Source organism: Canis lupus, chromosome 23 (genome assembly GCF_048164855.1).
Source record: "Canis lupus baileyi chromosome 23, mCanLup2.hap1, whole genome shotgun sequence".
Taxonomy (NCBI): Eukaryota; Metazoa; Chordata; class Mammalia; order Carnivora; family Canidae; genus Canis; species Canis lupus.
Genome location: NC_132860.1, coordinates 8,224,810 through 8,241,782, shown reverse-complemented (window position 1 = coordinate 8,241,782; position 16,973 = coordinate 8,224,810). Strand labels below are relative to the sequence as shown.

Here is a 16,973-nt window from a genome sequence, read left to right as displayed (position 1 = left end):
AAGGCATCCAGTGACAGGGAGCCCCCGGGACACAAGATGGGGCTAGGGAGGGAGCTTCAGCCAGGGGAGTTCAGCCCCTGAAACTGCCAGAGGTTTGCTCCTCCCGCAGGGATCTGCAAAGTGTGTGTCTTCGCCTGGCCCAGCAGTTCCAGGAGCTCCTGAAGGAGCCGCCAGGAGGGAGGGGGAGGCGGGCTTTTCCGCACTGCGGCTCCCGGGCCTGCAGCAGCCCTCAGGAGCACAAGAGAAGGATGGCATGATGCACGTCTATCTCAAAAACCCCCTCTGGAGAGGCTAGAGCAGGACCCCTGGTTTTACTCTCCTTCAGCTGGGGGCTGCTGCTGGGCCTTCCTTGCCTGGAGAGGCCCAGATGGGAAAGGGTCTTCTGCCGGACAGGAAGCTGGAAGAAGGGTGAGCAGAAAGAGGGGACCAGAGAAAAACCAGCTTTTCCTTCCGTGGAGCACAGTGTTCTGGGCTCTGGCCTCCCTAGTGCCTCACTTGGCTCTGACCAACTGTCTTCCTGGTCCAAGTCCTTTCAGAGATGACGGCTGTTCCCCCAAAGCCCTCCCAAACCACCTGAAAGAATCATTGAAGGGAAAGAACCCCAGAGGACCTCCAGCAGTGTGTGGAGGCCTCCCGACTGCTACCGTCCTGGTTGGGGGACGGGGAATAAAGAGATGAAGGGTTGACGACCTCAGGGGGCTCCCAGCCTAGATGAGACACCCAGTAAATATTGCCAAGTGCTCAGTGCCTGGGGAAGGTATTGTGGGAGGACCGACTAGAGAGACTTCTTGGAGCTTCTTGGAGGAGGAAGCATTGAGTTGACCTTGAAGGACAGAAGGGACTTTTATGTGGAGAAGGAAGTTGAGAAGTGCGTGGAGGCTGCGGTGGCGGTGGCGGGGAGAGATTCTGACCACTTGTCTGGCAGAGGGGACCAGCACCGGTTGGCAGGAGGTGTGCAGGTAACTGGGGTCATTGCACAGAAGGGCTCCTAGAACCTACCGCAGCAGATGTTAGGTCCTTGGAGGGTAGAGATGTCGAGGAGACGACACCAGATCTGGCTCTGGCAGTGAGTCAAAGGTGTGGATCTGTTGAATGCCTAAGACAATCTGGGGGCATTGAAATGCTATAATAAGAAGAGCAAAGGATAAAACTCAGGCAGCACACAACCCCTAGTGATGCATCCAGTGGCGAATTGCAAAAATGTGTTTGCAGGGCGCTCACGCTTGGTAGAGGAGGGGGTACCTGTGGCTGAGCCGAAATACAAAGGTTTCCTGGAAAACAAGGGGGGGGGCCAGCTCGCACCCTAGAGGGCGAGTGTGGGCCAGGCCAGCCTTGGTCTCCCAGGGCTCTCACTTCCCATTCTCTCTTCCCAAGGTGCTTTCCTCATCCCCTACCTGATGATGCTGGCTCTGGCTGGGTTACCCATCTTCTTCCTCGAAGTGTCACTGGGCCAGTTTGCCAGCCAGGGGCCAGTGTCTGTGTGGAAGGCCATCCCGGCCCTACAAGGTGAGTCCACCCTGCCTTCAGCCTTCTCAACCCTATCCTGCTCTCTCTGGCACCTGGCATCCTCCAGAAGGGGGGAGGGAGGGAGGGCTGCTTTTGTGAACTGCAGAATTCAGGGTTTCCTTTATTTGATCAGTTCCACCTCTGGGATCCCTCTGATTGCCCCTGGCATTGCTCTGTTGCTAGCAGAATGCCTCAAGGGTCCTTGAGAGACAGTCCGCTCCACTGTTAGTGTATCCATCTGTAAAAGAGAGCCAGCACCTAGCTCCCCACCTGTTGCCCGGCTGTAAGAATTCCCTAGGATTTGGGGTGGGATGACTCAATCCCTGGCAATTTTGCTTCCGCAGGCTGTGGCATCGCAATGCTGATCATCTCGGTCCTGATAGCCATCTACTACAATGTGATTATCTGCTACACACTTTTCTACCTGTTTGCCTCCTTTGTGTCTGTGCTGCCCTGGGGCTCCTGCAACAACCCTTGGAACACACCAGAATGCAAAGATAAAACCAAACTTTTGTTAGGTAAGTCCGGATATACCTACGTTAAGTGCCGGGCGTAGAGATCGAAACTATTGAAACCACATGTACTTAGTTCTAACATTTCGAGAGCTCATGGCTCAGAGGAGGAGTAATCAAAATTTTGTTTGCTCATGACTAACAGGGGTGTGTTAAAAATGCAGATTTACGGGCCCACCCGATAGTGTGATACATTAGATTTGGGTGGGGTTGGGAAATCCGCCTTTTCGCAAGGTCTGTGGGCAGTGTGGTTCATACGCAGGGTACGGTTTGAAAGCAGGGGGGTCTTAGAGCCTAGGAGAGGTAATGCTTGTGATCCTCGGTCCACACTTCCCTGGACACTGCTCAGTGCAATGAGGTGTGTCTGAGGACAGATACTGGACGGGAAGATCTCTGATCGAAACGTGCGCAATGTAGTACCTAGAAATGGGGACGTCTTCGCGGGTGGTCACGGAGGGTTGTTCAGACCTGAAGTCCCCCTTGGGACTTGAGGGCTTGCGGGGAGCTGTCAGCTTGCTGGATGGAAGGTGAGCAGGTGAGAGCGAGGAGGAGCAGGGCAGACTTGTGGGCAAGGCCTTCTGGTCTAAATGACACCCGGCCCCTGACAGTCCATGGGTCTGGGGCGGGTCACTTCTCTCTCTGGGTCAGCATGTAAAGTAGATGTGACAGTATTCCTTATCCTACCTACTTTGCCGGATTGCCATAAAACAAGAAACAAAGCACATGGGCGCCCTATTTTTTTTTTTAAGATTTTATTTATTCACGAGAGAGAGAGAGAGAGAGAGAGAGAGAGAGAGAGAGACACAGGCAGAGGGAAAAGCAGGCCCCGTGGAGGGAGCCCGATGTGGGACTCGATCCCGGGTCTCCAGGGTCATGACCTGAGCCGAAGGCAGGCGCTAAACTGCTGAGCCACCCAGGGGTCCCTCTCTAAATTGAGGTGCCTCCGTCACCTGTGGTGTCAGGTCGTTTCACTGGGTGCCAGTAAGCAAGTGGTTGGTGTTTTCCCAGTGGATCTGTTCTTCCCCTTAAGCTCAGGCTGTGCTGCGGTCAGAATGCTGCGATCTCCGCGTGGTTGGCTCTTGTGTTGGCCCCGAACCAGCTCCTTTGCCCTCCTCGCCAGCACATTGCAGAGCGAGGGTGTTATTTAACCCTTTGAGTGTATTAAGAGAGAAAGATTAATTCTTGCCTCCCACAGCCCCAGGGACATGCACATCCCTAAAGCACTAATGTTCCCTGGAGTATTTTTACACACGTTTATGACATCCACCCCGTGACCAACCTCCACCTGAGAGAGGGTTTCTTGTTTTGTTTTGTTTTAAAGACTTTATTTATTTATTCATGAGAGACGCACAGAGAGAGGCAGAGACACAGGCAGAGGGAGAAGCAGGCTCCACGCAGGGAGCCCGATGCGGGACTCGATCCCGGGACCCCAGGATCACGCCCTGGGCTGAGGGCAGACGCTCAACCACTGAGCCACCCGGGGTGCCCCTGAGAGAGGTTTTGAATTAGACTGAAGAAGAGCTAAAACTATAAAGACATGTGCCCAGTAAGTTCCAACCCTGTGTACCTGGAGGTGCTCGGGAGCAGGGGGTGGGGATTTGTGGAGGTTCCCAGGTGTTGGCTCACTGACGGTGTGACCAAGCGTGAGTGTCGCTTCGACTCTCTGGGCCTCAGTGTTCTCATCTGTACGGTCTCCATGTGGATGGGTTCGTGGGTTAGGGCAGCGGTTCTCAGCCAAGCTGCCACACACCAGGAGCATCTGGGGGCACCGACAGATCAAAACATCCCTTAGGGTCCACGTCAAACCAATTAAATCAGACGATCTGGGGACGCAGTCTAGGGATCTGTAGTTTTCCTGTTCCCCAGGAGCCAAAGAACTACTAGTCTGGAGTCGGCCCACACGCCTTCATGAGGATGCCCTCAACCGTTTTTGGAATGGAGTGCCCACCTTGTGGCCCTGCCAGCCCCGTGGTCACCTCTGCACCGTTGCCACCGTGGCTGTTCACAGATTCACCACCAACAATTAGCTGCTGGAATGGTTTCCTAGAACATTTTCCGGAATGTAGGATCTCGAATGCAGCGATAACCTCAAGGTCATCCTAGAGCCTTGCTTGTCCTTCCCAGATTGTGCCCGGGAGGAAAGTCACTTTTCAAAGGACTTCCTCCTGGAGGAGGGCTGCTGGCTGGGTTCAGGCTCCGAGGGGAGTGTCCCTGGGGACTTCCATCAGGAACCACGTGAGCGGCGGTGATGGGTGTCCTGCAGCTGTCCTCCAGGGGTGCGGTAGTGCAGAAACAACATCCTCTTCAGCCAACAATATCCACTAATATTTCTGTAGCGCCTTCACACTTAATGATAATAGCTAGCAACCCTTTCTACACACCAAGCACCATAGTGACTAACCCTTTTACTCATATTACCAACGTACAACAAACCAACACATGGCTGCTATTATTTCATTTTATAGGTGAAAAAACTGGAGTTCAAGGTCATAGAGCTAGCTCTATGATAGACCTGGGATTTTTTTAATGATTTTATTTATTTAATCGTGAAAGACACACAGAGAGAGGCAGAGACACAGGCAGAGAGAGAAGCAGGCTCCAAGCAGGGAGCCTGATGTGGGACTCGATCTCTGGGCCCCGGGATCATGACCTGAGCCCAAGGCAGACACTCAACCACTGAGCCACCCAGCTGCCCCTAGATTGGGGATTTTTTTTTTTTAAAGCTAGGGTTCTTTTTTATTTTATTTTATTTATTTATTCATGAGAGACACACAGAGAGGCAGAGACACAGGCAGAGGGAGAAGCAGACTCTCTGCAGGGAGCCTGATGTGGGACTTGATCCTAGGACCCCAGGATCAGGCCCTGAGCCCAAGGTAGATGCTCAATCACTGAGTCACCCAGGTGCCCCTAGACTGGGGATTTGAACCCAAGTTGCTTGCCTTCCGTGGACCTAAAGCACCATGCTAAACACTCCCCAGCCTACAAAGCAGCTTCCTGAATGATGTCTCTGCTGTTCCTAATAAGAGCCCTCTGAGTCCCAAGGGGCCGGGTCGTGATTACTTACTACTTTGCAGGTGAGAAAGTGAACTTGAAGGTCCTGAGAGTGGAAGTGTCAGGCTGTATCGAAAGATAGAACCAGCACTAAGATTTAGGCGTCATGACCCCTGATTTTCTGCTTCTTGAGGGTTCCTGAAGAGTCCATGGTCCAGCAGGTTCTGCTCCATCACCGTGCAGAGGGACCCATGGGTCCATGTATTCCCTATTTGTAGCTGAGATCTTATGGGGGAGAAAATCAGAGACAGACAAGGGTTATACATGATTGTTCTTTACAGCCACATCTACAGTCTCTTGGAAAACACTAGAAACACTTAACCAAAAATCAAACAATTATTGAAGAATCCCATGGTTCTAACAGTTCATAGTGCAACCATAGGGTGACTATTCTGTAGTCATTAAGTGTGACTATTTCGTCAAACATGAAATCCTCACCCAAATGCCCAAAAGATTTTGGGACCATATACATCCGAGTACACAGATTTGGGACCATATTTTCTTTTCTACATTTTCTGTGAACAGATGCCTATTTATTTTATAGTCAGAGTGTGTATACGTATAGGCATATATATGCACACACGTATGTGTGTGTGTGTGTGTGTGTGTGTGTATTCTTTTTGAAGCAAGCTGGGCATGTTGACTGGGCCAGGTACGTGGCGGGGGTGCTCCTGGTTTTGTGAAGTTTCCAGTCTGGCTCACAATAACCCGGGAAGCACTAAAGGCAGAGCAGCCTGTACACTCAGTGTTCCACAGCTCAGCTCCTCGTCGACTGGTGCAGACCATAAAACTATGCAAGCTCTGAGCAGAGAGAAACAGTGGACATTTTTCACCCTGGTTATTCCTTGGGAGCTTATGGGCAGGCTGGATAGATTTTTATCTCATTTTTAGCAAGTGCTTTAAGGCTTTTATTTTTTTTTTAAGCAAGGTGTCAATTGTCAGGCAAGTGTCAGGCTGTCTCTCCTTTGCAAGCCCCTCCGCCTTTTCTTCGCTGTGCTCTCTGCCCAGCACTGTGCTCCGTCCGGGGGGGCCAGGCTATCCCTTGTGGAAGTACTGGTCCTCCGGGGCCCTCGGGTGACCTAGGACAGTGATGACAGTCTGACTCGCAGAGCACAGACAGCTTTAGGCCCCACTGCTCTGGCGGACAAGTCAGGAATTCAGACAGTGGGTATTACAGCCTCTTTCCCAAATGGCCATTCTGAGAGAGGCTGGTTTGGGAAATGGAGAAAAAAATCCTCCCTTTCCCTAGTGCAGTGTCCCCCCCCAATAATGTCCGGGCTTGGTCTCTCTCTCTGCAGTACTGGCCCTACCTGTGATGGCAGGCCGCTGGTCTCCGCGGGAGGCATTGCACGGTGCAGAGTAGTGACCGTGGGTCATAGCAGGGAGGGGGCTGTCCCATGGCGGGCTCAGCATTGTGGGGGTCCTACTGCTCTGGAGGCCAACTCCCTCTCGGGAGCCCGGGCCCCGTAAGCTGCCCAGCACTTGCTCGCAGGTCCCTGGGGAGACACTGGGCTCGCAGGTCCCAGGGGAGATGCTGGGCTCCCAGGTCCCTGGGGGAGACACTGGGCTTGCAGGTCCCAGGGGAGACGCTGGGCTCCCAGGTTCCTGGGGAGACAGATGCTGGGCTTGCAGGTCCCCAGGGAGACAGATGCTGGGCTTGCAGGTCCCAGGGGAGACACTGGGCTTGCAGGTCCCTGGGGAGACGCTGGGCTCCCAGGTCCCCGGGGGAGATGCTGGGCTCGCAGGTCCCCGGGGAGACAGATGCTGGGCTTGTGGGTCCCTGGGGGAGACACTGGGCTTGCAGGTCCCCAGGGAGACGCTGGGCTTGCAGGTCCCCAGGGAGACGCTGGGCTCGCGGGTCCCTGGGGGAGATGCTGGGCTCGCAGGTCCCCGGGGAGACAGATGCTGGGCTCGCAGGTCCCTGGGGGAGATGCTGGGCTCGCAGGTCCCCGGGGAGACAGATGCTGGGCTCGTGGGTCCCTGGGGGAGACACTGGGCTTGCAGGTCCCCAGGGAGATGCTGGGCTCGCAGGTCCCCAGGGAGACAGATGCTGGGCTCGCAGCACACCTGGGCGGTGGAGGCGGAGGCTGCAGGGGAGCCCGCGTTCCCAGGGGCCTCAGCCCTGCCCTCTGCGGACAGTGGCGGCGCCCGACAGAGGAGCCCCGAGGGCGGCCTGGGTCACCCGCACAGGCGTCACCTAAATAGCGTTTCGGGGACGGCTTTGACTGTCACGAGAACTTGAACTAAATGGTCCCTTTTCTCCCCAGTCTTCGTGCGCCTTCATTCCTTGGGAATTGCCCGAGGACAGACCCCTCCTCCCCCCCCCCCAAACAGCCCCCAGGAGGGCGCGAGCCCCGAGCCCCGGCGCTGTGCTTTGTTCCCGGTCGCGGGGCCGCGGGGAAGGACGCGCCTGCCGCCCAGCGGTGGGAAGGGGAACTGCAGGGCGCCCCCGGCCGAGCCGTGGGAAAGGTGCGATCAGCGGGGACCTAGGGGCGCCCGAACGGTCCTGGGGGACGGATGCACGTGGAGCCTCTCTCTGGGAGAGGGAGGTCTAGGTGCGCCCCGAGCCGCTCCCGGGGTGGGGGTCTAGGTGCGCCCCGAGCCGCTCCCAGGGTGGGGGTCCAGGTGCTCCCCAAGCCGCTCTCGGGGTGGGGGTGTAGGTGCGCCCAGAGTTGCTCCCAGGGTGGGGGTCTAGGTGCGCCCTGAGCCGCTCCCGGGGTGGGGGTCCAGGTGTGCCCTGAGCCGCTCCCGGGGTGGGGGTCTAGGTGCGCCCAGAGCCGCTCCCGGAGTGGGGGGTCTAGATGCACCCCAAGCTGCTCCCTGGGGTGTCTAGGTGCTCCCGGAGCCCCCAGGGTAGGTGGCCCTCGTGACCCAGGGCAGCAGCTCTGGAAGAAGCGATGTGGGGGGGGGGAGCAGTGGCAATTTCGGGGCGAGGGGACGCGGGAGGACAGGAAGTAACGGAGGCTCAGGTACAGGGACCGGAGCTGCCCGTCCCTTGTCGGCTTCCTTGGGCGGCTGGGGGCGCCTCCCTCCATCGGGGTTTGACAGCTGTGAGGGGGACCCCCGGAGCTCGGGTACTTGGTTAGACTGCCCAAGAGGATACTGAATGAGAGGGTACCATGGGGAGGACGCTAAGAGCAGGGGTGCCTGGCCCCGGGGGAGTTCCGGAGACCCCGGATGACCTTTGGAGGTGCTCTAGGTCCTCCAGCGGGATGGGGGAGCTGGTGGGCGGGTGCTCCTGCCGCTGGGCAGAGGTCAGGGCTGCCAGCCTTCTGCAATGCCCGGGCCGGCTCCCGCAACAGTTAGCTGGCCCCGAAAGTCAGTAGTAACACGGTGGAAAACCCTAAAGAGCTGATCAGAGGGGGGAGATTCTTAGAATTGTTGTTTTTAAGATTTTATCCACGTAATGGGATATTTGGGGGGAATGGGTGGGAGGCCGTGGGCGATACATGGCCAGTAGCATGGCAGGAGAGGGCGCTGCGGCCTAGAGATGCCCACCCCACAAAAACGTCTAACTGGTGGCTGAGTTATGCCTAAAATGGATGAGTCCAGCAGCGCTCTAGGCGTTGTGAGAATTTGTTTTCATCCAGGAGATGTCCCTTACTTTGACTTTTGCAGCCGTCTTGCGAGCTAGATACACCTACTATCAGCGGAGGCTTGTGCAGGTAAAGGAACTCCCTTAAGCTCTCAGGGCCGAGGCGCCTCCGAACCCATAGTCTCACCCACGTTGCTGTTCCACAGACGGGGAGCCTTGGGGGTCCACGCACAGATCCCCGTGGCCGTGTGCTCTCTTGTAGCTGTTGTTTGGTTTGGTCCACGACATTTAACAATAATTTGGCCTTATTTCCAACATTTTCAAACGGAGAGGTTATATGTAAATATGCACATTTTCTGTGTCTTTTGCCAGGACACCTGGAAAAGGCATGGCATTGGGTGGCTGGACCATTTTCTGGTTTGCCGGGGTCCCCACGTCCCCTGATTACCCTCTGTTTTATGCCTTCCTCATTGTGTCGCCACCTGGCTTCTGAAGGTGTTTTGAGTCTATGGTCCCTGCTCTCTGCTTCGCAGCAGAGGGGCTAAGAGCGTGGCTCCCAGAGAGAGAATGCTGGCTTGCCTCCTGGTTTCGCTGCATGAGCTTGACAAGCATCTGCTCTTCTCTGTGCCTCAGTTTCTTTATCTGGGCCTAGACAGTGGCAATACCGACCCCATAGAGGTGACGCCAGACTTAATTAGTTGGTGCCTATAAAGCACTTAGACAGTAGCTCCTCTGTGTCCTGTAAGTGTCAGCCATCGTTACTGTTACTTTTCACTCTAAAATAGTATCTTTGGGGGGTAAAATAGTATCTTGGAGGACTCTACTTACACTATCCTCAAGTGATCAGTATTTATAAAGCTGTCAGAAAAGCATCGTAATAGTGTCAGAAAGACTTTGGCTTCTTCCTATTTAAAATGAGCACAGCAGGGGCCCTGGGGTGGCTCAGTCGGTTGAGCATCTGACTCTCGATTTCAGCTCAGGTCAGGATCTCAGGGTTGTGAGATCAAGTGAAAAAAAATAATAAAGAGTATAATAACATACGCATCAAATAATATAATTTGATGAGGATTTCAGCAGATAAGCCTTGTTAAAGTGTCCAGCACCGTGCCTGACGTACTAAGAGCCACGTGGTTAGTCCCCTGTCCCCCATCCCAGCCTAGGTCAGGCCTTCTCAGTCTTGACACTGTGAATATTTTGACCGGATATTTCTCTGGGGTGCGGGGCTGTCCTGTGTGTATTGGAAGATATTTAGCAGCATCAGTGGCCTCTACCCACTAGATGCCAGTAGTACCCTGTTCCCCAGATACGATGGCTAGAAATGCCTCCAGACATTGCCAAGGGTCCTCTGGGGGACAAATTCGTCCCCAGCTGAGACGCGCCGTGCTGGGTTGTTGGAGGCTCGCAAGCACGTGGCACGGTCGCTGCCCCCGCTGCCCCGTGTGAGTGTGTGGAAAGCAGGTGCAGAATGTATCTTAAAGCCCTGGGTGTGTGTGGCTTCAAGGTGAACTCCGTAAGCTTTCTGTGGCGGTAGTCCTTCGGCAGGTTTGCTTACGCCTGATTGAATTTCAGATCGCAGATTTCAGCTTTCACATTTCTTTATTTTTTTTTTTTTAAGATTTTATTTACTTATTCACGAGAGACACACACACAGAGAGGCAGAGACACAGGCAGAGGGAGAAGCAGGCTCCATGCGGGGAGCCCGATGCGGGACTCGATCCCGGGACCCCGGGGTCGCGCCCTGGGCCGAAGGCAGACGCTCAACCCCTGAGCCACCCTGGCGCCCCCAGTTTTCACCTTTCAGTTGCAGATTCATTTCTGCAAGACATTTGTTTCCTGTGGAGTCATGAGGATCTGGGTTTGAATCCCGCTTCTCTTCCTTATTGGCTGAGTGATTCAAGTCGAGTTACTTGACCTCTTCGAGCCTTTTCCCTCATTTTTTAAAAAAAGGAGGGAATAGCCCCTATGCCGGGCTGTCGTGAACACGAGATAACGCATGAAAATGGGCGGCACGGCTCCGGCCACGTAGGGAGCGCTCCAAAGACCAGGCGCTGCTCTGGGTACCGGGGCTCCGGCGTAGATAAAGCATAATCCTGGCTTTGCTCGGTTAACACTTTCCCAAAGTTACTCTCCAATATCCGGCAAGTATTTTCAGCTCCTGTTTTTCAGTAGCTGGGGAGGGACGGGTGTATATTTTCCGGACACATTTTCAGATGTGTACAGATTTCTCCAGGCTTCTGTTCCCTCCTCTCTCAAACAGATTCCTGTGTCATCAGCGACCATCCCAAAATACAGATCAAGAACTCAACTTTCTGCATGACTGCCTATCCCAACTTGACAATGGTTAACTTCACCAGCCAGGCCAATAAGACATTTGTCAGCGGGAGTGAAGAGTATTTCAAGTAAGATTTTATCTTTTTTTTTTTTTTTTTTTTAACTTTCTAAGGGAAACCCAGTGAATGAATGAATGAATTTTCAAGCTGTAGTCTGGACGTGTGGGTGGCCCAAGGGATGGGTTGCATCCCTCTGCACCTTCCCTACCGACTTGAGTGATTGGAAGGAAGGTCTCTTCCCTGATGGGGCTTCTGAGAGCAGGTCGTTGTTCCTCATGGTTCTGGAGAGCGGAGGTGACTGCACGCTCTTGGGAATAGAACTGGTGCGGCTGTCCCCCCCCGCCCGCCCGATGTTGGGGACAGAACACTGCAGAGCCTTCGGCCAATGTGGTCGAAACAGACCTTCAGTAAACTAGATGTTTTTGTTCCTGTTTTCTTCCCTCTGAGCTTGAGAAGGGAAGTGAGGCAAAAAGTAAGAAAACAAGTCACAGTCAATGATTTAAAGAACTATTTTTTTTTTTTTTATAGTTTTGCCTTACTTTTTTACTTTCCACATCCATTTTCTCCAGTCTTTGAGGACTGAGGTTCAGGAATGCTTGGAAATCCTCAGCCACCATAGGAAGATTTAATAACATTTATGGAATGATTTCTTAAGGTCGCTGAACGTGGATTTTGTTCAATGAAGGGTAAAAAAGGAATGTTCTCCAGTTAAGTTTTATGTCGGGGTTATAAACTCAGGTGTGATCAGGGGCTTGGCAGGGAGGTGTTGAAGTATCAACAAGACGATTGGGAATGGTGGGGACTGTGGCCTGCTGCAGAGCCTGTCTGCCATGTGGGAGGGAGGCTGCGGATGCTCACCTCTAAATGGTCACTGTCTTGCAGGACGGTGGGCCAGTGCTGCTGGAGCTTCTGTTTTATTTTATTTCATTTTATTTTATTTTATTTTATTTTATTTTATTTTTTAAAATTTTATTTATTTATTCATGAGAGACACAGAGAAAGAGACACAGGCAGAGGGAGAAGCAGGCTCCATGCAGGGAGCCTGATGTGGGACTCGATCCCGGGTCTCCAGGACCACGCCCTGGGCCAAAGGCAGGCACCAAACCGCTGAGCCCTCCAGGGATCCCTGGAGCTTCTGTTTTAAAAGAGAAGTTGGAAATAAAATCCAAATTTTTATGTGTCCCTCCTATTTTACATGTTGGCAAGCTCTATTCAAATAAAACGCTGGGCTCAAGTAAAATCCGCATGTCAGTGGGGCCCTGGTTTGTGGCCTCTACTTAGATGGTAAGAAGTGGTCATTAACATCCTCACTAGTTCTCCCAATTGCCATTAATTCCTATTCCAGGTTTTCTCCCCCATATGTACTCAGAGGGTACATGCAACAGAACCAAAGGGGGAGTTAGGCTCAGTGATGACGTAATTCTTTTTTGAAGATAACGTAGGAGCAGTGAGAGTGGGTCTTGATTCACCCTGAGGACTGGGAGGCTGAGCTGCACCTAGTGGATACAGGAAATCTGATCACCTAATTCATGCGGTTTGAGTGATTTGTGGACCTGCTTTTGGTGGTCTCTACTAATCCTCTGGGACCAGCCGTCATCTGCAAGAAGGAGCCTTTGGAGAGGCCCGTTGTTGCCGCACGGCGTCCTTGACGTGGCCAAGGCCCCGTGGGACTGTTGCCTCAGTGATTTGCCGACATAGGGAGCGTGGACTTGGGGGAGGGCCTTTCCGTTGGTCCCTAAGGTTTGGGAGCCCAGGTCGATTCCACCCTTGGTCTCTCTTTCTCAGCTCTTGAGTCCAGGTTGCCCCAGGGGTTGAGACAGGAAGGAGTGTGGCCCTGAAGCGCGGCCCTGGCATCCGGGGTGCGGGACTTGATGGTTGCAGAGCTGAAGGGATTGTCTGAGTCACGACTCAGTGTCCCTCCGGCGACCTCCTGTCCCCAGGAGTGAGGCTGCCTGCCTGCTGTCGGCCAGGCTACCCGCTACTGCCAGGCAGGCCACGGCATCTTCAGCAGACACACCGCTGCCGCAGCCCCCACGGGGGACCCACAGCCCCCTTCCGTCTGCCTGGTCCTCGTCTTTGAACACGTTCCTTGAACAAGGGCCAGCCAGCTCTGCGTTTCCGTCTCAGCCAGCGTGGGCCTGGGGACCTGGACTTAACGCACCAAGCAGCAGTTTTAGTCATCTAGCGTAGGGACTCTGTTTTTTATCTTATTTTTTTTAAAAAGTATTATTTTTAAAAGATTTTATTTATTTATTTGGAGAGAGTGAGACGGAGCACAAGCAGGGTGGGGGGCAGAGGGAGAGGGAGAAGCAGGGAGCCCGATGCAGGACTCGATCCCAGGACCCCGGGGTCACGCCCTGAGCCGGAGGCAGCCGCTCAGCCGCTGAGCCACCCAGGCGTCCCTGTTTCTTAAATTTAAAATTATACAAACACGATTGTAATGCGTCCTCCTGAGGAGTAGAACACTACAGAAAATACATAAAAATCGTCCTTGACAGGTCAGAGTTCCTTATGTTAAGATGTCAGCCTGGGCAGGGCCTGCTGGCCAGGCTGGGTCAGGACCCCAATGCTGTGGGGCAGGTTCCACTCGGCCCGGGGCAGCTCGGGGTGCCAGCGGAGCTGCCTTAGCCTTGTTCACAGGCTGCCCAGGGCCACGGGGGGCTGCCCAGTGTGTAATTAGGAACCGGGTAAACCCAGCTGGCCTTTTTGCAGACAGCAGTGCGCTGGCACCCGGACCAGAGCATCCCTCACCCTGACCTCAGAGGGTCCCTAACCGGGAGGGCGGGGAAGGCTGGGGGTTTATTCTGGGCTCCTGGCTCTGCGGGGAGCTCACAGCCTGCAGACTGTCACCTCCCTGCCCCTTCTTCCCCCTCCCTGCTCTCTCTTTCCAATTCTCAGGTACTTTGTGCTGAAGATCTCTGCTGGAATTGAGTATCCCGGGGAAATCAGGTGGCCACTGGCCTTCTGCCTCTTCCTGGCTTGGGTGATTGTGTACGCGTCCCTGGCGAAAGGAATCAAGACTTCAGGGAAAGTAAGCACTTGTGGTTTTGTTTTTGTTTTTAAAGGTTTTATTATTTATTTATTCATGAGAGACACAGGCAGAGGGAGACGCAGGCTCGCTATGGGGACCCTGATGCAGGACTCGAACCTGGGACCCCAGGATCACACCCTGAGCCGAAGGCAGATGCTCAGCCACTGAGCCACCCAGGGGTCCCATCACTTGCGTTTACCTAAAACAAATCTCTAGGCACCACCCCCCCCCCCGGGGTGGTTGTGTCCTGGGGCCACTGCAGAGCCCTGGGAAGAGAGTCAGGATGCAGGCGGGCAGTTCTGTCCCTGACGAGTGACTTCACTGCCGTCTGTAGAATGGGATGATGACACCTTTCTTTCAGGGCCGTTTGAGGGCCCCAAGGAGACAGAGGCACCCCGAGCCCCGGGGAATGGTGTGGGTCAGGGGGGTTTCCTTCCCCTCCCGTCGGGGGCCGGCTTCCTTCAGCAGATGGGGCCCCTCCGACGGCTCGGTCCCTCCCCGGACTCCAGAACTCCGGGGCTTTTTGCCCCCTGGTCTGGCTGCCCAGTCAGTTAGTGCTTCTGCCGAGAAGCTGGAGAAAGAGCAGCATCATGAGGTGGATTCCTCTCGCTCCTGCTCCCGTGCTCTGGGCTTTTCACACCATTTTTGCAGCCCCCACCCGACAGTCCTGCTGTCGAGCAAATCCTGGCCGCGGTTGCTGAGTGGCCGCTCGGCTGGCCGTGTGGACGGTGGCAGTGCCACCCCCGGCCCAGTGCCCGGCGCAGAAGGAAGGAGCCCGAGGACCGCCTGACGTGCTGCTCATTCTTGCGACGGTCACTCGGTTTTCCCTCAGCTTCCTGCTGCTTTAGAAACACCCCGTTCAACAGTTGACCAGTTGCTTGGTGACAGCCGTAATACTTAGTCATCCCTAGGGTCATTTGCATGGCCCGGGATGAGACCCCAGACGTCTTTCGGGCCCAAGGAGCGCGAGTTGACGGTGGGGGCCTCCGACCTGCCGAGGGTCTGGGTGGCCCAGCCGGGGCTCACTGTGGTCACACTCAACCCACTTTGGACGGATCGGGCCTCCAGGGCACACGGGTGCCTCCCACCTCCCACCTCCCACCTGCCACCTCCCAGGCAGGCTTCACCCTTCCCGGGCGCCCACACCTGGCTCCCGTCCCCACAGAGGTGAGGCTCTCGTCCCCGGGGACGTGGACATGCTCCCAGGTGCCTTCTGATCACGTCTTTCTGCTGCGCTCTCTGTAGTCTGGAACCACAGGGACTTGAGCTGTGGGCTCCAGCAGCTTTGTCAGGATTGCAGGAGGCGGGTGGTACACCTCTAACCACGGACGGTCGGGGGAGAAGCAGACTGGGGGTGAGGAGCTGGGTTCTGGTCCTCCGGGGCCTCCCCTGGCATTTGCTGTGTAGGGACCTCTCCACCTGGGCCATGAAACCCGGCTGAGCCTCTGATCTGCTCTTAGCTTTTATTTGTTTTTCTGCTAAAATGAAAAGCGAATTTTCCTTAGCCTCACTATTGCAGAAACCCTCACTCCCCCCATTTCTGAAGCAAAGGCAATCCGGCTGGGTGACGTCTAAAGTGCCGTAAGCTCCGATGTTACTCTGTTTGAACACCTGCTGGGGGCGCTGCCCTCGGTTTTTCTCTCTGGCCTCAGTTTCCCCTTCTGTAAAATGAGAGCTGGGCTCAGATAGCCCCTGAGGAGCCTGTTGGCTCTGAATGAGTGGTTAAGACCAAACCATGATTCTAAGGCAGCAGGACGATGGGGGAAATGCTGACATGACCCTTGCAACAATGGCCCGTGTGTCCTGCGCTGCCTGAGGTCCTCGCCGTCTGTGGCTTGGAAGCCAGCCACGTGCTTGCTTAGCACAAGTGGCCAAGTATTTGCTCAAACAAATCCCCCTGGCAGGACTGTCGCTGACAACTCGAGATGGAGACAGGGCAACCTCAACCGTGGTTGAAGTACCCAGGCAGGTCTCTAGCAGGATAGGCTAGAGGGGTGACTGCAGGAGAGGAGGCGGCAGGTAAGGACAGAGAACAGCAGCCCTGTCGGTGACCTGGGGAGGGATGGCCTGCTGGCTCTGGAGTTAGTCTACGTGAGTTCCAATCCTGCCTTTACCACTTTCTCATTGTGAAACGACGCAAACTACTCCACCCGCAGACCTCAGTGTTTGCATCTGTCAGTTGGGGATATCAGTACGCACCACGTAGGATTGTTCTAAGGATTCCCTGAGGTCATGCAGGTACATACGGTACGGGCATGTGGTCAGCTCCGCGCTAGCTTTAGCTTTTCCCATTTTTCTGATTATGAATGACGGGTGTGTTGACTGGGCACTGCGCCACTGTGACATCTTGGAAGCGGTGGCTCTGGAGGGGAAATGGGGAGAGAAAATGGGCTCTGCTGAACGCTGTGTACCAGGCACCGGGCTAACTGCTGCTCAGGCGTTGGTTCATTCAGTCTGCACGGCAGCCTGTGGGGTAAGGATATTTATTCCCATTCTAGAGACGGAGAAGGTGAGACTCCTCAAGGTGGAGTAAACTGCCTGAGGTCACACGGCAGTGGTGGCATTTGAACCTAGGTCTGTTTCCCTTTATTTATTTAAAAAAGATTTTATTTATTCATTCATGAGAGACACACAGAGAGGGAGGAAGAAACACAAGCAGAGGGAGAAGCAGGCTCCACGCAGGGAGCCCGACATGGGACTCGATCCCAGGTCTCCAGGATCATGCCCTGGGCCAAAGGCAGGCACTAAACCGCTGACCCACCCAGGGATCCCCATCTGTTTCCCTTTAAAACCTCATGTCCTTCCCCTACGACATCCTTTATATCCTTTCCCCGGGATGGGAGGGGCTGTTAGGAATACAGAATTGCGGAGTCCTCGTTTATGGGGGGGGAGGGGAGGATAAGAGTCCTCCCCCCACTGGGAGCCAGCACCTTGCATTCCTGCCCCATCTCTGCCACCATCAGCTGTCATTGCCAGGTGGGCAAGTCACAGGGGGCACTGGGGCCTCA

General features: G+C 54.7%; 1 protein-coding gene across 1 annotated transcript in view; it reads left to right on the top strand.

The window, feature by feature from the left end:
• SLC6A5 (solute carrier family 6 member 5) overlaps positions 1 to 16,973 on the top strand; it is a 55,889-nt gene that overhangs the window by 4,899 nt on the left and 34,017 nt on the right. Inside the window, exons 3-6 of the mRNA XM_072793774.1 lie at positions 1,375 to 1,506; positions 1,851 to 2,024; positions 10,862 to 11,003; positions 13,833 to 13,965. Coding sequence (XP_072649875.1) covers positions 1,375 to 1,506; positions 1,851 to 2,024; positions 10,862 to 11,003; positions 13,833 to 13,965 — 581 coding nt within the window. The remainder of the gene's footprint in view (positions 1 to 1,374; positions 1,507 to 1,850; positions 2,025 to 10,861; positions 11,004 to 13,832; positions 13,966 to 16,973) is intronic.